The sequence below is a fragment of the Nycticebus coucang genome, chromosome 3, assembly GCF_027406575.1.
Source record: "Nycticebus coucang isolate mNycCou1 chromosome 3, mNycCou1.pri, whole genome shotgun sequence".
In the NCBI taxonomy this organism is placed as follows: domain Eukaryota; kingdom Metazoa; phylum Chordata; class Mammalia; order Primates; family Lorisidae; genus Nycticebus; species Nycticebus coucang.
The window spans coordinates 70033854-70058442 of NC_069782.1; the positions used below are offsets into that span (position 1 = coordinate 70033854).

The following is a 24589-nucleotide window of genomic DNA, read 5'->3' on the forward strand; positions in this document are numbered from 1 at the left end:
TCCTGCAGGCACCAGCACAGCCAGAGTAAGCGCCTCGGCCACCCGGGGGGGCTTCCAGGTACGTGCTCCAAGAGCCTCAGCACCCTTCCGTCCTCAAGGAGACAGCATGGGAGCCAGGCTGGGCCAGAAGGAGGGACAGGGCCGGTGGGGTACAGGAGAGGCATGAGGAATTTTCTGGGGGATTGGGGCAGGGCTTCCTGAAGGAGGGATCATTTGAGGCAACCATGAGAAAATGGAACCTCAGTTTGGGGAAAGTGTGCTTCCGGCAGGGGAATGCAGGCAAAGGCTGGAGGGGGGAGAGACAGCAACATGTCCTTAGGACTAGAATGTGGGGAATGAGGAAGTAGGAGAGGCCCTAAGGCCCAGATCAGAACTTTGAAATTTAGTATGGGTTTATTCATCACTACATAGCTGTTCATCAACAAGCACCCTTGCCCCCTCATCTGGGCCCAGCCAACAGGAGGGGGTTCTGGAAACCCAGATAAAAAAAAAATTAATAGGACGGCACCTGTGGCTCAGTGAGTAGGCCGCCGGCCCCATATGCCTAGGGTGGCAGGTTCAAACCCAGCCCCGGCCAAACTGCAACAAAAAAATAGCCGGGCGTTGTGGCGGGCGCCTGTAGTCGCAGCTGCTCGGGAGGCTGAGGCAAGAGAATCGCGTAAGCCCAAGAGTTAGAGGTTGCTGTGAGCTGTGGGACGCCACGGCACTCTACCCGAGGGCGGTACAGTGAGACTCTGTCTCTAAAAAAAAAAAAAAAAAAATTAATAAAAGAACCCAACTCTGGACCCTGGTACTCAGGAGGCCCCAGTCTGATGGAGACAGCCAGACAAAGACACTCCAGCTCCATGGGATCATGGCTGTGCCAGAGGGAGAAATGCTGGGGAAGGTGGGGACAGACAGGGGTGTCAGAGCTTCGTCTGGGGAAAGAGGCAGGAAAGCTAGCTTGATGAGGGGACACCTTTCCTGGGTTTTGAAGGATAAGTAGTGGTTCTTCCAAGTAGGAAAAATAATAAGCCTGTAAACATTGCCCTGTGCTAGGCCACAACTACAAATATCATAAATTTATATGCATATACACACACAGTGCTTACTCTGTGTCAACTATACATTCCCAAGTAAATATCATTATCCCCAAATAACAGGTGAAAATACAGGCAAGAGAAGCTAAGTGACTTACCCAAGGTCACACAGCTAAGTAGGGAAAGCTAGGCTTTGAACCTAGGCCAGCTTGCTCCAATTCCAGGCTTTTTATCTCATTGTCACCCTGTTTTATTGAACATTTCTTAATAGATCCATTTAATTTCACTTACCTCAGAATTCTTTTGGGCTCCATCCTGGAGGGTATGGGTATGTTTGTCTTCCGGCAGCAGAAAGTCAATATTGACTGCCATTGGTCAACGTGTCAATGTTTCTATGTCCCCAGAGAAACAGCACTGTAACAAAGACCTTTTGAAATATTGAAAAATCAGATGAGGCCAGTGGGTAGGGTTCTGAGCACAAGTCTAGGGCCAGAATTAAGAATGAGAGGGAGGGGCCGTGGAGACAATCCATGAGGCACAATCTTTTTGCTTGTTTTATACAGACTTAAAACTGTGCTGCAAATTGGTACTGCTTTCTCTCTTTCTCCAGCTCTGGGTTAATTGACTCACAGTGTTCCAGTGGTACCTTGAACTTAACATTGCCAAAAATGTGTGTGAATTAATGACACATCTCACACATCGCTGATAGGTGTGTCATCAGTGGTCACTATGTGTGGCAACATTGGTGACAGAAGCAACTATCTGGAGCCACGTTTCTCTAGTGTTTAATGAAATCAAAGCACCCTTTTTGGCACCCACTGTGAGTCAGCTGTTTCTTTCTTTTTTTTTTTTCTTGAGACAAAGTCTCACTTTGTCGCCCTTGGTAGAGTGCCATGGTGTCATAGTTCGCAGCAACCTCAAACTCTTGGGCTCAAGTGATTCTTTTGCCTCAGCCTCCCAAATAGCTGGGACTACAGGTGCCTGCCACAACACCCGGCTATTATTTTAGAGACGAGGTCTCACTCTGGCTCAGGCTGGTCTCCAACCTGTGAGCTCAGGCAATCCATCCACCTAGGCCTCCCAAGTGCTAGGATTACAGGCGTGAGCCACAGCACCCAGCTCTTTTTCTTTTTTTTCTTTTTTTTGGAACAGAATCTCCAGCTGTTGCCCTGGGTAGAGTGCCATGGCAACATCACAGCTCACAGCAACCTTTAACTCTTGGGCTCAAGTGGTCCTCTTGCCTCAGTTTTTTGTATTTTTAGTAGAGACAGGATCTCATTCTGGCTCAGGCTGGTCTCGAATACATGAGCTCAAACAATACACCTGCCTCGGCCTCCCAGAGTTTCATTCATTTGCTTACTTACTATTTTGCCATCTCCTCATCTCTCCAAGGACATTGATGTTACCAATATTCAAATGAACTCTATTTGTAATGGCCTCTTTTTAGGGGGGGACAGAGTCTTACTTTGTGCCCTGTATAGAGGGCCATGGCATCATAGCTCACAGCAACCTCAGACTCTTGGGCTCAAGTGATCCTCCTGCTTCAGCCTCCCAAGTAGCCACTATTACAAGTACCCACCACAATGCCCACCTAGTTTTTCTATTTTTAGTAAAGATGGGTTTTGCTTTTTGCTCAGGCCAGTCTCGAACTCCTGAGCTCAAGCAATCCACCTGCCTCAGCCTACTAGAGTGGTGGGATTACAGGCATGAGCTACTGCACCCAGCCTCTATTTGTAAATTTTTTTTTTTTTTTTTTTTTTTGAGACAGAGTCTCACTTTGTCTTCCTCGGTAGAGTGCCATGATGTCACAGCTCACAGAGTCCTCAAACTCCTGGGCTCAAGTGATTCTCTTGCCTCAGCCTCCCAAATAGCTGGGACTACAGGCGCCTGCCACAATACCTGGCTATTTTTAGAGATGGGGTCTTGTTCTGGCTCAGGCTGGTCTCAAACCTGTGAGCTCAGGCAATCCATCCACCTTGGCCTCCCAAGTGCTAGGATTACAGGCGGGAGCCACCGTGCCTGGCCTCTATTTGTAAATTTAAATACATTTATTTATGAAGGAAACTTTCTAGCCCTTGTAGTTAGGCCAGATATAGTGGCTCACACCTGTAATCCCAGCACTTTGGGAGGATGAGGTGGGATGATCACTTGAGGACAGGAGTTCAAGACCAGCCTGGGCAACATTGTGAGACCCTGTGTCTACAAAAAAAATTTTAATTAGCTGGATGTGGTAGCACATACCTGTAGTCCCAGCTATTCAAGAGGCTACAGCAGGAGGATTGTTTGAACCCAGGACCCAGGACAGTATAGCCAGTTCCTGTTTCTGCAAAACAAAGAAAGGAAGGAGGGGAGGCAGGAAGGGAGGAAAGAAGGAAGAAAGGAAGGGAGCAAGGGAGAGAGGGAGGGAGAGAGGGAGGGGGAAAAGGAAGGGAGAAGGGCAGGGAGGAGAGGAAAAAATTAGCCAGACATGGTAGCACATGCCTATAGTCACAGTTACTCAGGAGGCTAAGGCTGTAGGGTTATTCGAACCCAAGAGTTCAAGGCTGCAGTCCAGCCTGGGCAACAGAAGAGACCCTCTGTTTAAAAAAAAAAAAGATGGCAGAGTAAGAGGAGGAGGAGAAAGAGAAAGAAGCTGAAGAAGGAGAAGAGGAGGAGGAGGAAAGAAAAAGTAAAAGAAATGAATAAAAGGAAAAGTGCTTGAAGAATTTTGGAGAGAAGACAATGAATAAATGTGTAAAAAGTGCCAGGCACATAGTTGGTACTCAAAAAACATAAGCCAGGTTTAAGGCCATTGCTCTGTCACTACTGGGAATTTCTCAAAGAAGGAGGAAACACAAACTATAAGAATAGAGCAAATATAGGAAGTGCACCAAGCTTGACTCTCTCTCTCCTTCCTGCCCCCAGGTGAACCGCACCCCTCGGAAGCTATGACAGAGGCTGGAAGGCTGCCCCCACCGCTACCCCCACGACTAGACTGGTTTGTGCACACCCAGGTGGGCCAGCTGGCCCGAGGCGGGGTCCCCGAGTGGTTCCATGGTGCCATCTCAAGAGAGTGAGGACACACCCTTACCCTCTTTCCTTGTCTGCCTCTACCTTGAGCAGGTTTTACTTCAGAACTCTGGGCTCACCTCAGCTGAATAAGAGGGTGAAAAAGGTCTCAAGTTCTGGGCTTGAATCCTGCCTCCTCTATGGACTCACTGTGTGAACTTGGGCAAGTTACTTCCCTTCTCTGAGCCTCAGCTTTCTCTGTACAAGTAGCCACCAGGTTAGCACTGCCAAGAACCCAGCAGTACCCCTCACATTGCCCTGACCAGGTATCACCAACTAGTGATAGCAGGATGTAGCCTCAGAATCCTTCTGACACAGTGCTGCAAGCATCTGTTCTCAATCCATCAGTATGTAAGCATCTGTTCTCAATCCATCAGTATATAACCAATGTGTCTCTTTCTACTTCAGACTGTGAACTCTGAGGACTTGAACAAATAAGTCCACCTAGTCGGTTACCTCCAGGCCTTCTGCATACAGGAAATGGAGAGAATTCTGTGAAGGCCACAGAGAGGAAGCATGTGGCATGCTTCCTGATCCTGGGGCCATGCTGTCCAAGAGAAATATAACATGAGCTGCACATTGCAATTTAACAAGTTTTAGTTGTTATAAAGAGAAATACCTGGGGCGGCGCCTGTGGCTCAGTGAGGGGGGCGCCGGCCCCATATACCGAGGGTGGCGGGTTCGAGCCCGGCCCCGGCCAAACTGCAACCAAAAAATAGCCGGGCGTTGTGGCGGGCGCCTGTAGTCCCAGCTACTCGGGAGGCTGAGGCAAGAGAATCGCTTAAGCCCAAGAGTTACAGGTTGCTGTGAGCCGTGTGACGCCACGGCACTCTACCAAGGGCGGTACAGTGAGACTCCGTCTCTACAAAAAAAAAAAAAGAGAGAAATACCTGGGCACAGTAGCACACAACTGAGGTCCCAGTTATTTGGGAAGCTGAGGCAGGAGGATCACTAGAACCCAGGTGTCTGAGGCCAGTCTGGGAAACATAGCAAAACCCTGCCTCAAAAAAAAAATGAAGTCAAAAGTAACAGGTGGAATTAATTTTAATCATATATTTTATTTATCCCAGTCTATCCAAGATAATCACTTCAACGTGTAATTTACACTAAGAAAATGATTGATGAGGGCCAGGAGCAGCAGCTCACACCTATAATCCCAGTACTTTGGGAGGCCAACATGGGAGTATTACTTGAGACCAGGAATCTGAGACCAGTCTGGGCCACATATCAAGACCCCATCTCTACACAAAAATGTTTCTCAAGTTGGATGAGTGTGATGGTGCATGCCTACAGTTCTTGCTACTTGGGAGGTTGAGAAGGAAGGATTGCTCAAGCCCAAGAGTTCAAGGCTGCAGTGAACTATGATCACACCACTACCTTCCTGCCTAAGCAATGGAGGGGTGACCCTATTTTTAAAAAAAGAGTATCGTCGGGGCAGCACCTATGGCTCAGTGGGTAGGGCACCCGCCCCTTATACCGAGGGTGGCGGGTTCGAACCCAGCCCCAGCCAAAATGCAACAACAACAACAAAATAGCCGGGCATTGTGGTGGGCACCTGTAGTCCCAACTACTCAGGAGGCTGAGGCAAGAGAATCACCTAAGCCCAGGACTTAGAGGTTGCTGTGAGCTGTAATGCTACAGCACTCTACAGAGGGCAATAAAGTGAGACTCTGTCTCTAAAAAAAAAACAAAAAAAAGAGTATTGTCTTCAAAGTCCAGTGTGTATTGCAAAATAAATAAGAGAACATCTTAATTTGGACGAGCCACATTTCAAGTGCTCAGTAGTCACATGTGGCCAGTGGCCACTGTATTGAACAGTGCAGGTCCAAAGGCTCCTCACATTATCCCACAGAAGGCGGCCTCATTGTGAACCCCAGATAATAGTAGTAATAATATAGTAAATAATAGTAATAATAATAGCAGATACTTGGGGAGCACATACCAGGTAGCAGGTCCCATGTTCACAACATTGCATGTGTTTCATCCGTTCTCACATCTGCCCTGTGAGTGAGTGTTTACTTTCCCCTGGAGGAAGCTGAAGGTCAGAAAGGGATAGGCTATCACGTGAGGTCACACAGCTGAACAACAGCAGAGCTGGGCTTTGAACTCAAATGCATGTGAATGTTGTCACCTGTGATACTTTGAGACATCCAAAAGTGCCTTAACAGGGGAATTGCAGGCATTAGGAAGGTAGGCGGAGACTGACAGAGATAAAAGGAGGTCTGGGCTGGTGTCAAGGTCATCAAAGGCTCTCTACCATCTCTGGGTGAACACCCCTAGTCCCTGAATATCCCAACTGAGGAAAAAAATGGTTTTAGGCTGTTTATTTATTTAAAAAAAACAAAATGGACTGGCCTCCATGGTTGCATGGCACTAGGATGCCAGTTGGCCCGTACCTAGGACGGCTGGACTGTGTCCATCTCCTTCCCGTGTGTGCCCTTCTAGGGATGCTGAGAACTTGCTGGAGTCACAGCCACTGGGATCTTTTCTCATCAGAGTCAGTCACAGCCACGTGGGCTATACACTCTCCTACAAGTAAGACCTGTGCAGGTGACCAGGGTAGGGGGCCCTGGGGCTTCCTTAGAGGGAGAAAGGGATGAATTATGCCACAACTTCTCAGAGAGAAAACTGTATGAGGGTCTGGCCAGATCGGGATGAAGAGCAAGTGGCTGCAGGTCTGGTTGTAACCAGCAGACATAGACTCTGCAGTGACAGAGACTGTAGGTCTAAGAACGGGGTGGGAGCTGCTGGAGGCTTGAGAATGTTTGCTGTTTTCCCTCCACCCTGTGGCTTAAGAAACCCCAGGGAGGACCAACTGCTTAACTCTTCAAAGCCTGATCTAGTATTATTTCAGAGAATTCAGAAGCACAAAACTATTTTTCAAAAGGCAAATCCAAAGGATACCAAGCCAAAGAAATAAAAAAGTTCAATGGTTCAATTACAGAGTTACCCATAATGACAAAAGTTGGGGCCAGGAGTCAAACAGTCCAAGGTTCAGTCCTACCATTCTGCACTTGTGTGACCTTAGACAAGTTATTCAACCTCTCTGTTCCTCCTGCAAAGGAATGCTAAAATTCTATTCAGAAGTGGCACCTGTAGCTCAAGCAGTAAGGCACCAGCCACATACACCAGAGCTGGCAGGTTCAAATCTGGTCCAGGTCTGCCAAACAACAATGACAACTACAACCAAAAAATAGCCAGGCATTGTGGTGGGTACTTGTAGTCCCAGCTACTTGGAAGGCTGAGGCAAGAGAATCGCCTAAGCCCAGGAGTTGGAGGTTGCTGTGAGCTGTGATGCCATGGCACTCTACCCAGGGCGACAGCTTGAGGCTCTGTCTCAAAAAAAAAAAAAAAATCTAGTCAGAGATTGATGTGAAGATTAAATGAGATATAATAAGCACAGAGTCATTAATAAATGCTTTCATTGATTAACGCAGCATTTATTGAGCATCTGCCTCTGTGCCAGGCACACAGCCTTACTACAGTGGGGTCTGACTCAACATTTTTCATTATTATCATGTCTCCTGCTTATTTACCCCTAGTCAGACACGAGAGTTGTGCCTGTAGTAGCTTTTTCTATTTTTGAAAGAACTGAGGTCAGCTTTAGTAGCCCCATATTATAAATGGGGAAGCTGAGGCATCAAGGTTAGTAACGTGGTGGATGTTACATGTCTAGCAAGTGGAGAAGACTAAATGAAAACCAGCAGTCAGGCTGCCCCTGGTATGCTGCCTTCTCAAGGGCTGGGGTTGGGTGGAGGAGGAATGAAGGGAAGGCATGAGGGGGAGTGGGATGTCCCAGCTCAGACATTGTCTCTGCAGGGCCCAAAGCTGCTGCCGCCACTTCATGGTGAAGCTCTTGGACGATGGGAGTTTCCTGATGCTGGGGGAGAAAGTGGCCCACGCCTCACTGGACGCCCTGGTCACCTTCCACCAGCAGAAGCCAATTGAGTTGCACGGGGAGCTGCTGACACAGCCCTGTGGGCAGGTGAGGGTCCACGAAGGCCACAGTCATTTCCTTGAGGGTCAAGCCTCCCAGGAACCTTTTGCTCCCACCCACCCTCTTCAGCTCCTTCTTGACTCTGTCTCTCTCACGGTCCTTGGCCCCTCCTGGCCCCGCCCTACCTAGCCCCAGCCCCCAACTTCCGCCAAGCTCGGCCCCTCATAGTCTCTCTGTCCTCATGGGTCCATCTTCATGCCCCTTGTTATCAGTCTGATTTTTTCTAAGGGTTCATGTGCAGGCCTTGGCTGATCTGTAGGAATGGCACATTTCCTTAGAAGGCTCAGGGAACGTGGTCTAGCCCCTAGGAACTTAATATGGGTGGGGCATCTTTTCTTTTTTTTTTTTTTGTAGAGACAGAGTCTCACTTTATGTCCCTCGGTAGAGTGCCGTGGCATCACACAGCTCACAGCAACCTCCAACTCCTGGGCTTAAGCGATTCTCTTGCCTCAGCCTCTCGAGTAGCTGGGACTACAGGCGTCTGCCACAACGCCCGGCTATTTTTTGGTTGCAGTTTGGCCGGGGCCGGGTCCGAACCCGCCACCCTCGGTATATGGGGCCGGCGCCCTACCGACTGAGCCACAGGTGCCGCCCCCGGGCATCTTTTCTTATATGTCTCAGGTGGGTGTGGCCAAGCCACTAGGAAACTTCTGGGGCGGGGCTTATTTCCTTATTAGGCTCAGTGGGTAAGGTCTAGTCCTTAAGAAACTACCATGGGCGAGCGGCACCTATGGCTCAGAGGGTAGGGCGCCGGCCCCATATACCGAGGGTAGCGGGGTTCGAGCCCGCCCCGGCCAAACTGCAACAAATAGCCGGGCGTTGCGGCGGGTGCCTGTAGTCCCAGCTACTCGGGAGGCTGAGGCAAGAGAATCGCTTAAGCCCAGGAGTTGGAGGTTGCTGTGAGCTGTGTGATGCCATGGCACTCTACTGAGGACCATAAAGTGAGACTCTGTCTCAAAAAAAAATAAATAAATAAAAAATAAAAATAAAGCTTAGTGGTCGCCATCTAGGATCTAAGAAACTGCTGTGAGGTGGGATAGTCCCTGAAACCCTCCTTGCAGGGTTCATCCAGGGCCCAAGCCCCACCCTTTTCCCCTTCCATAGTGCCCATCTGCAGGTCCCTTTAATTCTGCAGAATGATCCAGCAAACGTGGATTACGAGAATCTCTTCCTTTTCTCTAATTCATTGGCTGAGGAAGCTGCCAGCCCCGCCCAGGGCCCAGCATCAAAGGAACATCAAAGGCTTTCCTGCTGTCTGGTCGCACGTGAGGAGGTATGTGATGGAGGGTGCCACCTACCACCTAAGGGAAGAGCAGAAACAGAGGTGATCAACAGCTGCCAGCCTAGTGCTTAAACACCTTCCAGTGATTTTCTGAGATTAAATTCAAACGCCAACCTTAACTCCTGTTTCTGCCCATCTCCACTAAGGGCCCTTTTCCATGCTGATTCCACCTCAGGACCTTTGCATATGCTGTGTGTGTGCTCTGCCTCCTGACTTTCCATGCCTTCCTAAGTTCTCCTTCAAGTGTCTCCTTCCCCAGGCTCCAGACTTAAAGCAAGACCCACTGCATTCTCTCTTTTATCACCCTGTTTGTTCAGACTGCTTCTCAGCATTTAAAAAAAAATCTTCTTTACTAGTATAAGCAGGACCATCACAAAAAATTTTTTATTTATATATGGTTTTACATGTTCCCTGTCTGCCTCCCCCATCAGACTGAGCTTTGGGAGGCTCCAAAATCTGTCTTGCTTTCCTTTTCTTCTCCCACCCCAGTTGAAAGTGCTCAACTGATGAGTCGTGTAGTAGATAAATGAATGAACATCTGAGTCTATCCCAGCTTCTAGGGGATGGGTGGACCCTTGGATGCCCCTGGGTCAAGGCCTAAGTGTTCTCCAAGCCCCCTGCGTAGCAGGGAAGTTCTGACAGTGGTAGAAACAAAACAGGCTGATGTGATGGACATCGGTGTAAGTGGAAGTACAAGACAGGGCAGGCAATCAGGGAAAGCTTCCTGGAGATGACACAGAACAGGGATGTGCAGGGTGAAGAGGAAATTGGCACACATAGAGATGCAGGGAGAGCGTACAGGCAGTAGGCATGGCACATGCAAAGGTCCTGTGGCTCAGTGTGTTTGAAAAGTAGAATAGCCAGTGCATAGACAAAGTAGAGTTAATGAGAGAGAGATATTTGAAAAGTAAAGCGCCAGAGTCAGCAGTGGCCAATTGCTGCAGGACTCTGGGGCCAGAATGAGGAGCCAAGATTGTATTTTGAGTGTGCCAGGGAGCTGTAGGAGACCTTGAGCATGACTGCATTGATGGTTTTGTGGCTGCTGGCTGAAGATCTTGTTCTGCAGATCTTCTGGCTTTTGTGGAGGAGCACTGGTAGAGGCAGAAAGAAGGAGGGAAGAGCAGAATCCAGGTGAAAGGGACCAGAATGGGGTGGAAAGAAAAGTGGATATTTGGGACATGTTTTAGGAGGGAGCTTGTGGATGGCTCAGAGGTGGAAGAGGACAAGGGACATTGTTAAGGTGTGAGACTCTTGATCCTCCATTATTTGAAAGATGATCCCGGGAGATTGCAGTAGGGGAGGCAGGAAATGGGGCGAGAGAGAGAGGACAGTGAATGAAGGGTGCGTTAGTGAATGGGTTATGCCTGCCTGTGTGCAACCAGGGCTCAGTGGGGTCTGTGTAGAACATGCATCTCAGTCATGCCTCCTTAGGGGCAAGGGAGCTGGGCTATTTATCCTCCAACTGCCATCAGTCATTGGGAGATTTTAATTCTCTGTTACTTTTAGTTTGCCGTGCATGAATACAGTGGGCATTGGTGACCAAAGGAGGTCCCCAGGCAGAGTCCCCAGTACTGGCCTCTGGGAGTAGGGCTGGGCGCACTGAAGTCCTCAAGACAAAGGGATATAGAAGGGTGGGGGCATTTACAGCATTTGCTATAAATGACACTTATGATTATGGCCTGAACAACTGGTTGGATCAGAGGTTGGCAAACTAAGGTCCTTGGGCCACATCTGGTCTACCACCTATTTCTGTACAGCCCATAACTATAAAACATGGCTGGATGGCGCCTGTGGCTCGGTGAGTAGGCACCAGCCCCATATACCGAGGGTGGCGGGTTCAAACCCAGCCCCGGCTGAACTGCAACCAAAAAATAGCCAGGCATTGTGGCGGGCGCCTGCCGTCCCAGCTGCTCGGGAGGCTGAGGCAGGAGAATCACGGAAGCCCAAGAGCTAGAGGTTGCTGTGAGTCCTGTGACGTCATGGCACTCTACCGAGGGTGGTAAAAAGAGACTCTGTCTCTACAAAAAAAAAAAAAATGGGCGGCGCCTGTGGCTCAGTCGGTAGGGCGCCGGCCCCATATACCGAGGGTGGCGGGTTCAAGCCGGGCCCCGGCCGAACTGCAACCAAAGAAGAGCTGGGCGTTGTGGCGGGCGCCTGTAGTCCCAGCTACTCGGGAGGCTGAGGCAGGAGGATCGCTTAAGCCCAGGAGTTGGAGGTTGCTGTGAGCTGTTTGATGCCAAGGCACTCTACCGAGGGCCATAAAGTAGTGAGACTCTGTCTCTACAAAAAAAAAAAAAAAAAAAAAAAAATATATGGCTTCTATTTTTTTTTTTTTTTGAGACAGAGTCTCATTTTGTCGCCTCAGTAGAGTGCCATGAGATCATAGCTCGCAGAACCCTAAAACTCCTGGGCTCAAGTGATTCTCTTGTCTCAGCCTCCCAAAGCAGCTGGGACTACAGGTACCTGCCACAATGCCCAGGTATTTTTTTTTGTTTCATTTGTCATTGTGGTTTTAGCTGGCCCTGGCTGGGTTTGAACTGGCCAGCGTCAATGTATGTGGCCAGTACCCTACCCACTGAGCTACAGGCTATTTTTTAGAAATGGGGTCTCGCTCTTGCTCAGGCTGATCTCGAACCTGTGAACTCAGGCGATCCTCCAGCCTCAGCCTCCCAGAGTACTAGGATTACAGGCACGAGCCACCACACCTGGCTGTCGCGGAGACAGTCTTACTCTGTCACCCTGGATGGAATGCCATGGCATCATAGCTCACAGCAACCTCAAACTCTTAGGCTCAAGTGATCCTCTTGCCTCAGCCTTACAAGTAGGTGGGAATACATGTGCCTGCCATAGCGCCTAGCTAGTTTTTCTATTTTTAGTAGAGATGGGGTCTGGCTTTTTTTCAGGCTGGTCTCCAACTCCTGAGCTCAAGCAATCCACCCACCTTGGCCTCCCATAGTGCTAGGATTATAGGCGTAAAGCCACACCATGCCCAGCCTGGGTTTTACATTTTTGAATGGTTTATATAAACAAAGTGAAGATAATATAGAATCCAATGAAATTCAAATAAAGTTTTATTAGAACACAGGCATGCCTGTACACTGATGCATAGCCTATGGCTACTTTTGCCCTATAACAGCAGAATGGAGACAGACACTCTGGGGAATATGGTGAAGCCATTTACTGCGATGGGAAGGATGGAGCATGACATCCGGTTTGGGGGTTCACACAGGGAAGTGTCTTGGTCCCAGGGCATGAAGTGGAACCCCAGTCACAATTTCCAGGGCAGATTTGGTACGTGTTAGGCAGGTTGGCCCCAGGTCTCACCTGCTCTTGATTTCAGGCCTCTCCAAAGCCAGTCTTGCCCTATCAGCCAGAAGAAAAGAAGCCATTGGCAGAGATGGACAGAGTACTCAGAGAGGAAGGCTCTTCCTCTTACCTCCTGAAATCCCCTCTTCAGGACATGCACCAGAAACTCTGGAGGAACCTCAAAACGCTCCCCGAGAGGGGCAAGAGGGTCCAACAACAGCTGAAGTCCCACCTCATGTCTGTGAGTTTGTCACCACTCTGGGATGCTGGAAAATCAACAGTGACCTGTGGCTCCAGAGACAGGGCAGGCAGCTGGAAGCACCCAGGTGACACAGCCCAGAAGGACAATGTCTGCAGGGCTACATCCCTTAAGAGCCCCTTTTGTTCTCAAACTCCCAGCCACAGAAATTTCCCTTTCAGGAAGATCAAGCGGTCCGTCAGCTGGAATGAGGTAAACTCATGTGATAGGAGCTGGAACCAATCAGTAGTAAGGGCCCTGTCTTCCCAGGTGTCCAAGCCAGAGCTGAGGGACTTGGCAGAGCCCCAGGAGGACTGGCTTCCAGAGGAATACCGCCTGCCACCACCCTTTGCCCCTGGGTACTGCTAAAGAAGGGGTTCACCCCAGCTCTAGGACCCTTGCTATCATAGACTGCCACACCCCTGGATATCCTTGCTCTGCCATGGCCCCACGCCACTCCTCAGGAACCCAGGAAATACAATAAAGCTGTTTTTTTGTTTTTTTTTTTTTTGCTGTTTTTGGCCGGCGCCAGGTTTGAACCCACCACCTCCTGTATATGGGGCTGGCGCCCTATTCCTTGAGCCACAGGGGCCGCCCACAATAAAGCTATTTTGTGGGTCTGGTTCTAAATTCAACAATGGAGTGACCTGGTTATTTTAGTAACAATAATCAGAGTTAAAGCCATGGTTCCAAGAACCTACCCCACCCTCTTCTCTTTCTTTTTCACCTCTGAGCAAACCCATCAGATAGGGTCATTCTCTATGTTTTAAAGAAGAGGCTGAGGCTCAGAGAAGCAAAGAGGCATGACAAAGGCCACAGACTGGAGCTCCAGGATCTGAAGTGGATGAGTCTGAGCTTTTTTCCCCACATAGTCTGTTCTCTTCTCTAAAACCAGAGCTGCACCTGGGCTCACCTTCTGGTATGTTCTTGCCTGGCTATTGACACCTTCCTCCTGTGGCTTCTATGCAAATTAAGGAGATGAGATGTGTTGAGGGCTCCATAAGGGGCTATGACATCATCAGTGGCAGTTTCAGGAAAGTGAGCCCTTTTTCTTTAAAAACCGGAGGAGGTGGGCGACGCCTGTGGCTCAGTGAGTAGGGCACCGGCCCCATATACCAAGGGTGGCGGGTTCAAACCCAGCCCCAGCCAAACTGCAACCAAAAAATAGCCGGGCATTGTGGCGGGCGCCTGTAGTCCCAGCTGCTCCGGAGGCTGAGGCAGGAGAACCGCATAAGCCCAAGAGCTAGAGGTTGCTGTGAGCCGTGTGACGTCATGGCACTCTACCCAAGGGCGGTACAGTGAGACTCTGTCTCTGAAAAAAAAACAAAAAAGAACCGGAGGAGATGGTTTGGTGCCCCTTGCACAATGGTTACAGTGCCAGCCACGTGCACAAAGAGGCTGGCAGGTTTGAACCCGGCCCAGCCCAGCTAAGCAACAATGACAACTCCAACAAAAAAATAGCTAGGTGTTGTGGCAGATACCTGTAGTCCCAGCTACTTGGGAGGCTGAGACAAAAGAATCGTTTAAGCCCAAGAGTTTGAGGTTGCTGTGAGCTGTGATGCCACAGCACTCTACCGAGGGTGACATAGCAAGACTCTGTCTCAAAAAAAAAAAAAAAAACCACAGGAGGCATAATAGGGTCATGCTTGGGGATGGGCTTGAGAGGGAATCCCAGGTTACAGTAGTGTGACCTTTGGCGAGTCTAGACCTCTCTGAGCCTATTTTTTTTTTTTTTTCTTCCCTGTAGAGACAGAGTCTCACTTTATGGCCCTCGGTAGAGTGCCGTGGCCTCACACAGCTCACAGCAACCTCCAACTCCTGGGCTTAAGCGATTCTCTTGCCTCAGCCTCCCGAGTAGCTGGGACTACAGGCGCCCGCCACAACGCCCGGCTATTTTTTGGTTGCAGTTTGGCCAGGGCCGGGCTTGAACCCGCCACCCTCGGTATATGGGGCCGGCGCCTTACCGACTGAGCCACAGGCGCCACCCTCTGAGCCTATTTCTTTACCTGGAAAATGAGGTGAACAAGTAGTCTCTCCTCAGGATAAACTAGCCGGATGCATGTAAAACCTGGGCTCTGTTACACAGCAGGTGGTTCATTTATTAAGGGGCTATAAATCTCAGTAGGGTGAGAATGAGCTCTCTAGAAATGACACACTATACAGTGGAGGTGTCTGAGAAGGACCCTGAGTACTGTTCTAGGCTGCAGGAATGACCACTTGTTGGATGGACCTAAGGGCATGTAGAGGTCCTGGGACAATCTTTGGTGGAGTGGGTGTGGGAATCCCCAAATTTGCAAAGTGTGAATGGCTGGGATCTGGAATGGGGTACACCTCAGTTCAATTTGGTCTCTGCAAATGAATGTGATGTGGCCTGGGGCAAGTCACAAATGAGAGTATGATTACTCCTCCACCAACCTTGCAGGGATGCCATAGGCAGTCAATGTGATGGCACAGGGACAGGTGCCTCATAAACTATAAAATGCTGTGCCTATCTCAGCAAATGGCATTCCAGCCACTCTCCATAACAGGTGTCCTCTTGACAGCTTGAAGGAATTAGTAAAGAGTAAAAATGTCAGTCCCTTTGAAGGACTCAGGGATTAGGGGAAAAGAACAAACAAACGAGGGACAATTCCGACCTGATGTTTCACCTCAGGGGACCCTAGGTCCACCACCTTATCTCTGCTCATAAACCTACCATAAGGAATTTCCACCCTTCACAGTGGAGAAAATCTAGGCATCAGCCCCTTCCTTGTACAAAGAGGGAGATCGTGGCCCAGAGAGGGTATGGCCACACCCAGCATCACACAGTGGCAGGCAAATATAAAATTCCAGGCCTACTCCCTCCTTTCTGCCAGTTTCAAAGTAGAAAATGTGTCCTCCCAAGAAATATAACTCAGTGACTTGTGTTTATTCCCCAAGACCAGACTCCACAATGGGGCAAAAGGTCAACCTGCCCTTCTGTAGCTCAATTTCTCCTCCATGGTTCTCTCAGATTCGAATGTGGAAGGTGCTGTGTGCAAAGAGAAAAGGTGTCAGTGTCACCAAATAGAGGGCAAGCCCTTGTCATCCCCCTCAGCATTCTTGCTGGAAGTCCCTGAAGCAGGCAGGAAACCATGTGGGGAGGTGGACCCCCTCATTCAGCCCTAAGTTGTGGCTCTCAGAGCCCTCACAAGGGTCCAGAGCACATGTCTCTGAGTTTATATCCCAGCTGCACTTGGGACTCGCTACGGGACTCTGAGCTGGTAGCTGTCCTTCTCTGAGCCTCAGTCTATTCCTCTACAAAATGAGAATAATAGCTGTTTCTCCTTCCTAAGACTGTAATGAGGGGTAAAGGGGCAAATGCACTTGGTGGGACACACAGAAAATGTTTAGTCAGTAGTGGGGTATTCATCCTGTTTTCATTCTTTTTTCTTTTGTTTCTTTTTTTTTTTTTTTTGAAACAGAGTCTTACTCTGTCACCCTGGGGTAGAGTGTTGTGGCATTATAGCTCACAGCAACTTCAAACTCCTGGGCTCAAGAGATCCTCTTGCCCTGGCCTCCCAAGTAGCTAGGACTACAGGTGCCTGCCACAACACCTGGATATAATTTTTTTTTTAGAGACAGGGTCTTGCTCTTGCTCAGGCTGTTTGGAACTTCTGAGCTCAAGCAATCCACCCGCCTCAGCCTCCTAGAGTGCTAGTATTATAGACATGAGCCACCATGCCTGGCCTTGTTTTCATTGTTCATGCCTCGATCTTGCTTACCTGGGGTAGAGGAGGCCCTCTGTGTACAAAAGAACACCACGAATAATAACAGCAACAACAGGGGAAGAGAGGGGTAGGGAGAGATTTTTTTTTTCCTTTTATGAGATAGTCTTGCTCTGTCATCCAGGAATGTGGTAATTCAATCAATCTTAGCTCACTGCTGCCTCAAACTCCTGGACTCAAGCAATCCTCCTGCCTCAGACTCCTGAGTAACTGGGATTACAGGCATATAGCCACCACACATAGCTAATTAAAAAAATAGATTTTTTTAGAGATGGAGTCTCACTATGTTGCCCAGGCTGGTCTTAAACTCCTGCCTTGGCCTTCCAAAGAACTGAGATTTCAGATGTGTGTCCCTGTGCCTTACCACATGTGTGATAAAGGACACAATTTCACAGCTAGATAAGAGGAATAAATTCAAATGTTCTATACCCCTGTAAAATGACTATAGTTAATAGTAATATACAATAGAAGCTCCATAAGTTGACTACCCAAGAAATTGTAACAAATTGGTTAACACATGGAGATGGGCCGGGTGCGGTGGCTCATGCCTGTAATCTAGCACTCTGGAGGCTGAGGCAGGTGAATTGCCTGAGCTTGTGAGTTTGAGACCTGCCTGAGCCAGAGCAAGACCCCATCTCTAAAAATAGCCGCATGTTGTGGAGGGGCCTGAGGTCCCAGCTACTCAGGAGGCTGAGGCAAGAGAATCACTTGAGCCCAAAAGTTTGGGGTTGCTGTGAGCTAGGATGCCATGACACTCTACTGGGGTGACAAAGTGAGACTCTGTCTCAAAAAACAAAAACAAAACATACAGAGGTGGTCAATATAAGGAACTAGGTTTGCTATAAACTATGTACATATGGGCATGTGCAGTCTATGAAAATTAGGTCAACTTAAGGAGGTGGTCAATGTAGGGAGCTGGTTAATTATGGAGGTACTACTGCATTATATAGTTTAAATAGCTAGAAGGATATTGTATGTTCCCTACACAAAGACATGATAAATGTTTTGAGATGCTGGACATGCTAATTACCCTGATCTGCTGCCATACATTATATGTATCAAAACATTACTATGTACCCCATGAACATGTACAATTATTAATTGTCAATTTAAAAATAAAATAAAATATTAAAGGAAGTAATAGCAGCAATAACAATAGTACACAATTATTGAACACCGTGCTGCCCTAAATTCTCTTCTCAGAGATCAACAAACTTTTTTCTATAAAGGGCCAAATAGCCGATATTCTTAATTTTGCACCATGACTCAACTCTTCTGTTGCAGCACAAAACCAGCCATGGACAATATGTACACAATGGGTGTGGCTGTGTGCCAATAAAACTATTTATAGGCACAGAAATATAAATTTCATATCATGTTCACATGTCACAGAATATTGGGGTTTTTTTTCCCAACCATTTAAAAATGTAAAAACTGGGCAGCACCTGTGGCTCAGTGAGTAGGGCACCAGCCCCATACACTGAGGGTAGTGGGTTCGAACCCGGCCCGGCCAGCTAAAACAGCAATGAGAATTGCAACAAAAAATAGCCGGGCCTGTAGTCCCAGCTACTCAGGAGGCTGAGGCAAGAGAATCGCTTAAGCCCAAGAGTGGGAGGTTGCTTTGAACTGTGATGCCATGGCTCTCTACTGAGGGCGACAAAGTGTAAAAAAAAAAAAAAAAAAGTATAAAAACCGTTCTTACCTCACAAGAGGCACAAAATCAGGCTTTGGGTCAGATGTGGCCTGGTGGCCATACTTTGCCAACCTTTGTATTAACTCATTTAACCCTTGATATTAGCCCTGCAGTGGGGGCTCTGATTTTCCTCCAAGGCTGCCAAAGACTGTTGTACAGTCTGTTCAGTGCAAAAAACTTTTCAGGAAATGAGGAATGAAGTCTGGCTGGGCTCTGCTTGCTGAAGGAACTGCAACCACCCACAAGGGGTGCCTCCAGGGTCCTGAATTATCCCCATTTTATAGATATAGACACTGAAACCAGGGAAATTAAGAAAGTTCTCCAAGGTCACAAATTAACAAACAAAGGAAATTTATAAGCAGAGTCTGTGAAGTATCACAAGCAAAGCCCCTTTCAGATATAGAAATGGATTGTGCAAGGTGGTGAGAAACGTCACCTGAGGAAGTCGGGGGCTCTCAAGATGATGTTCTGAAAGTCTTCCAGGGACAGCCGCCCATCATGGTCCCCATCAGCCTCGTCCAGCACCTTCTCACACACCAGGTTCACCTCCTCGGCGCTCAGCTCCCCCCGAGTCAGCTTGGTCACCGTCTGCTCCAGATCCCATGCACAGATGTAGTCATCATTGTTAAAGTCTGTGGAACAGGATAGATGGGGAGAGACAGCAGGTGGCAGGCAAGATGGGCTCTCTGTGGGTATATCTTGTTCCCATGTTTCAGAGGAGGAAACTGAGGCATTAGGAGGGCCCCAAGATCCTGAAGTAAAATCTGGATCTTACCTTGGAATTGGGTAAGGACCTGCTGGGAGTTCATTCATTTATTCATACAACAAGTATTTATTTATTTTATTTATGTATGTATTTATGTAGAGAGAGTCTCACTTTATCACTCTTGGTAGAGTGCCGTGGCAACACACAGCTCACAGCAATATCCAACTCCTGGGCTTAGGTGATTCTCTTGCCTCAGCCTCCCGAGTAGCTGGGACTACAGGCGCCCGCCACAACGCTCAGCTATTTTTTTGTTGCAGTTTGGCCGGGCCAGGTTTGAACTCACCACCCTTGGTATATGGGGCTGGCGCCCTACCCACTGAGCCACAAGTGCCGCCCACAACAAGTATTTATTGAGCACCCACTATTTGTTTGGGGGCCCATGATAACTGATTTTCATGTATTCACTAACTCAACAAGTATTTCTAGGTGCCAGACACCACAGTAGTTATTGAGTGCCTACTGTGTGCTAGGCACTATAATAACCTGCATTCATTCATTTTATGGCAGGTATTTATTGATCACCTACTATGTGTCAGGCAGGATGATAATTGATTTTCATTCACTCACTCAACAAGTATCTCTTGAGTGTCTACTAGGTACCAGGCCCTGAGATAATGGCTTTTCTTTCATTTTTTCATTCAACAAATATTTACTGAGCACTTACTATGTGCCAGGCACAGGCGACAGATGATGACTAAAACAGACAGTGGCGCTACCTTTGGGTCTCCTCAAACAGAAAGTCAATAAGAAGTGAACAGATTGGCTCGGAGCCTGTAGCTCAAGTGGCTAAAGCGCCAGCCACATACAACAGAGCTGGTGAGTTCGAATCCAGCCCTGGCCTGCCAAACAACAATGACAACTAAAAAAAAAACAAAAACCAAAAACAAAACCAAAAAATAGCCGGGCGTTGTGATATATGCCTATAGTTCCAGCTACTTGGGAGGCTAAGGCAAGAGAATTGCTTAAGCCCAGGAGTTGGAGGTTGCTGTGAGCTGTGATGCCACAGCACTCTACCCAGGGCCGACAGCTTGAGGCTCTGTCTCAAAAAAAAAAAAAAAGTGAACAGATCAATGAATAAGAACTTAAAACATTAATAGCATGTAAGGTGCATGTAACTTACACTGGTTTTGAGCCCAGGGCCTCATGAAGCATATATAATTCACTTGTCTCTTTACCTTGAGTACCTTAGGTACCATGTGGGCCCCAAAGGAAAAAAAATTTTTCTAATGTGGCCATCAGTGTTAAGGCGCACTGGCCAGTGCTAGGAGAGAAATAGGATGGTGGATGGGGAGTGGCTGGGAACAGGGCCTACTTTTTACCAGTGCTTCAAAGATAAGAAAGAGCTGAGGGAAAGGTGTTCCAGCCAGAAAGTATAGCACAGGTAAAGGCCTGAAGGCAGAAAGAGTTTGATGTATTCAGGGAACAGCAAGGTCAGTGTGGCTGGAATGGAGTGAGCCAGGGAATGAGAAGAGGAGGTACCAGGGCAGGGTGGAGAAGAGGGTCACTCATGTCCTCAAAGACCTGGGGTGACATTTGTGGTGGAAGATACACCTCATGCCCCACTCCACCCTGGGGCTATTCACACACCATAAATTTTAAAAGCATAATAGGCCTTGAGGTCGCGGGGAGCCATTTCACTCATCACAGAAAACATATCTAGGAAGTTGTTGAGAGTCATGTGGCCATCTCCATCATCTGAGAAGACCTGGGCAATCCTCTGGCGGAAGGGGTTGTCCTGGGGACAGAAAGGAAGGAGGGTGTCCATCCTCTGACCAGTGTCCCTGAGGGCCCACAGAGTCTCACTTTCAGCACCCACCTTCCTGGAAAGTTCCAAATACCCTCTGGCAAGACTTTCTCCCTCCCACAGTCTCTAAACAGGATTTGTGGAACTCTGCTCCCTGCCTCTGTGGTCTGAGTAAGGCTGACTTCACTTCCAGATCCACAAGCAGCCACGTGACCCAGGTGAAGCCAATCAGAGATTTCCATTCTCCTGGCAACTGTGATTGGCTCTAAAATGGGCAGGTGTCTCAAACTGGCCAATCAGAGGCTGCCCTGGAATGTTTTTCTGAAATATTGGGAGGGTGGGACCTGCTTTCTGCTGGTTGCAAAGCTGACAGAAGATAAAGCTAGGTGGTTGAAGGTTCCCTTCAAAACCTCATCCTGCCAAGAGATAAGAGGTGGAGGGAGATTCCTGGGCACACATCATCAAAGGCCCTGGTTCCAGCTACATCTGACACTTAGTTCCTGCCGTAGATGTTTTGTTCAGGTGATCCAGTCTGTTTTGTCCCTCTTGAATAAGGTTTCTCTCAGTTGTAATAAAGTAATCCCAACTCACAGTCACTCACCCTTCCCCCCCAAATTCCTTTCAGAGGCACAAACCATGCATCAAACATCCAGGTGAGTAGAATCTGCATTTAGCAGCTTTAATTATGAAAAAAAGAGCAAATATTGCCTGAGTACTTGACACGCAACACATCCTGTCCTGAGCGCATCACCTGTGTTGTCCTATGTTATCTCATCCCCCCCAAAACTCTGAGGGTTGTTGTTTGTTTGTTTTTGAGACAGAGTCTCACTTTGTCACCCTCAGTAGAGAGCTGTGGCATCGCAGTTCAAAGCAACCTCCAACTCTTGGGCATAAGCAATTCTCTCGCCTCTGCCTCCCAAGTAGCTGGGACTACAGGCGCCCGGCTATTTTTTGGTTGTATTTGTCATTGTTGTTTGGCAGGCCCGGGCTGGATTCGAACCCACCAGTTCTGGTGTATGTGGCTGGAGCCCTAGCCACTGAGCTACAGGTGCCAAGCCAATTCTGAGTTTTAATCCTGTCTCTATCACATTGTACCTGTGTGACATTGAACAAACGTCACTTCTGTGAGCCTCAGTTTTCTTATCTGTAAGATGGAGATAACTGAAGAATCTACCTCATAAGGATACAATGAAGGACATCACTACTATTCCTCCCCATTCCCCCACCTGTCTCATGCCTCAGGCATACCTTCAACTCAGGCATACTGCCAATGAGCTCATAGGGGACCTTCACATCAGGGCAGCTGGTGTAGTCCAGAGGGACGAGCTGAGGGGCCAGGTCCTGGTAGCGATAGAAGAGCCTGGTGTGGGAAGGGAAAAGCTGAGGAAGACTGGGAGGAGGAAGGGAGCAAGAGACTTATCCCTCCTTTCTCACATCTTAAGCTACTCAATCCACACTGAAGGGTGCTAGATCCCCCAAAGCCATCAGCTCTAGGCCTGTCCTTCAAGCAGCAGAGCCAGACACAGGTACCTCTACCCCACTGGAACCAGGGCCAAGGTGGGGAGAGGACCTGAAGTCTAGGAGAAAATAACTGGGAAAAGTAAGCCAGGGAGGAAGAAGAGCTTCTTCGTAGGGAAGGGGGCATTGGTGCTGGGCTTTAAAGCATGAGCAGGAGCTTACCAGGCACATGGAGTTGGGAGAAGGGAGGATGTTTATGGTCATTCTCATTCTCATTTTGAGAATTCTAGATAACCCATCAATATCTGGAAATCATTACATTACTGACAAGACCCTAAATCTAAAGATCCCCCCATTTTCACATTTTCCTTTCCTCCCTTTATAATAGAAGGTGGGTTCTTCAAGGGAGACAGAAGTAGAGGCAAACAGCTAATATTCAGGGTTTTTTAAAGGACAAATGAAAGAGATTGTGCAAAGCACTGAATACCTTGCACACTACCTAGATTATAAGACCAGCTCACCCCTTAAACGCCCCCACCTGGTGATGTTGCACTATCATTGAGTAGCAGCCTTGTGGAGACCATTCTTGATGAATCTGAAGTCCCCAAGCTGCTAAGAACTGTCTCTCGGGGAGACAGGAGCCCCTGGGTCATATAATGACTAGGACCTGGGTGGTGTGAGGAGGGTCCTAGAACTTCAGTCCTGACCACCCTGTTTTGGGTCCTCTCAGAGACCACCCTGGGTTTAGGCTTCTGTGTGGCCTTGAGCAAGTACCTTCCCCCTTCTGAGCCTCGGTTATCCTATCTGATAAGCAAGAAGCTTGGGACAGACTAAAAGTCAGCCTTCACACTCCCTGGGGCTCTGCACATCTGCCCTAAGGTTTAGGGTCAGTCTGGCCCTTTGTCTGAGCCTCAGTTTCCCCAACAGTAATCTGATCATGATGGCCAAGGTGACCCCGCAAGCTGTCCTCACCCAGACAATGGGGCTCACTGGTAAAAGGTGTGCCCATCAATAATGGATGCCTTGTGACCACATAATTGGGGCCCCGGCCCCTATCACTCTGCAGCTGAACCCCAGCCAGATTGGGTTTCACAGCTCCAAGTTCACGGGTCAGAGCCTCTGGACAATGTCCCCACAGTCTGAGTGATGATGTGGGATACTCATCTGTGCCCATCTTGCTGGTCTTACTCCAGGGATCTGCAACCGTCTCCGGCCACGTCCCTGCCCCGCACTCTCTCCTTGGTTTCAACCCCACACCCCAGAGCTGCCTCCGTCCGGACTCTGCACTTGGACTCCTGGCCTCCAGTCCCAGCCTCTCCACATAGGCCGGTGGGGGGGTTGGTTTTTCTAATGTGTTGATTGGTCTCTCCCCTCCTCACACACACTTCATGACTCCCTGCCACCCTTGGGAGAGAAGCCAAGCTCATCAGCTTAGAAACTGTGATGATAGGCATGCCTATGACCCCCTGCCCCATCTTTAGCACTTTTAAGTCCCATCAGATTGCAAATATCCTCCAGCAATGAACAGAAAGTTGTTTCCAGGCCTTCTCTCTCCTCCTCCCCACACTGACCTCATGATCTCCTTCCTTGTGAAGAACGTACAGTCCTGTGGAGAGAAACGGTGGCTTTACCCAGACCCTGCCTTTGGAGCCTTTTTTCCCCACCTCCTCCCACCACTCCATACCCGCACCAATAACCTGACGCTACTGCATACAGAGCCATACCAGAAACCCCGGCTGGCTGTGACCCCAGATAGAGAGATACTTTTCCCATTTCTCAGACCCGAGAAGCTAAGCTGTCAAGCCTACGGAGGGCTAGCCCGTCCCCTCTACCTGATATGCTTCCATCTGCTCATGAGTGAAGACAGTCTGCTTGCTGCCCATAGCGAGGACACAGCACATGCTCCGGGATCGACCCTTGAAGCTCCCAGTCTCCTCAGGCCACACGTTTGGGTTGCCAGGCTGCTGTGTACCAGCGTCTGGGCAAATCTCCCTGCCCTGCCTGTCACCTGCCCACCTGCACTGTCATGCCCAGCCTGATTGAGACTCAAGTTACAGCCGTACTCTCTGGGAAACAGCTTGAATGTGTCCACTGGCAAAGAGGTCATGGAGTAGCCCTCAGTGGGAGCCCACATCTGCCACCACCAGGTGAGTCTGGGGGGCAGGGGCACCTTTGAGAGATAGGCAGAGTATCAGAAAGGCTGTGGGTACATCCAAGCTCAAATTCTAGCTCTCTGCCCTCTAGCTGTGTGGACTTGGTTAAGCTACTTGACTTCTCTGAACCTCATTTCTG

At 48.7% G+C, this 24589-nt stretch overlaps 2 protein-coding genes across 2 annotated transcripts; one reads left to right on the forward strand and one right to left on the reverse strand.

The window, feature by feature from the left end:
• HSH2D (hematopoietic SH2 domain containing) lies at positions 1-14587 on the forward strand. Its single transcript, XM_053586720.1, has 6 exons — positions 1-58; positions 3924-4071; positions 6513-6602; positions 7887-8052; positions 9200-9337; positions 12687-14587. Exons 2-6 carry the CDS (start codon positions 3947-3949, stop codon positions 13257-13259), a joined length of 1092 nt encoding a protein of 363 aa, XP_053442695.1. The 5' UTR covers positions 1-58; positions 3924-3946; the 3' UTR covers positions 13260-14587.
• Positions 14588-15781: 1194 nt separating this feature from the next.
• On the reverse strand, positions 15782-24180 carry CIB3 (calcium and integrin binding family member 3). The gene is made up of 6 exons (XM_053586721.1): positions 24130-24180; positions 23869-23903; positions 22088-22199; positions 20683-20830; positions 18766-18961; positions 15782-15900 (listed from the first exon to the last, which is right to left on the reverse strand). The coding sequence occupies exons 1-6, from the start codon at positions 24178-24180 to the stop codon at positions 15879-15881; spliced, it is 564 nt and encodes a 187-aa protein (XP_053442696.1). The 3' UTR covers positions 15782-15878.
• Between the last annotated feature and the right edge of the window lie 409 nt (positions 24181-24589).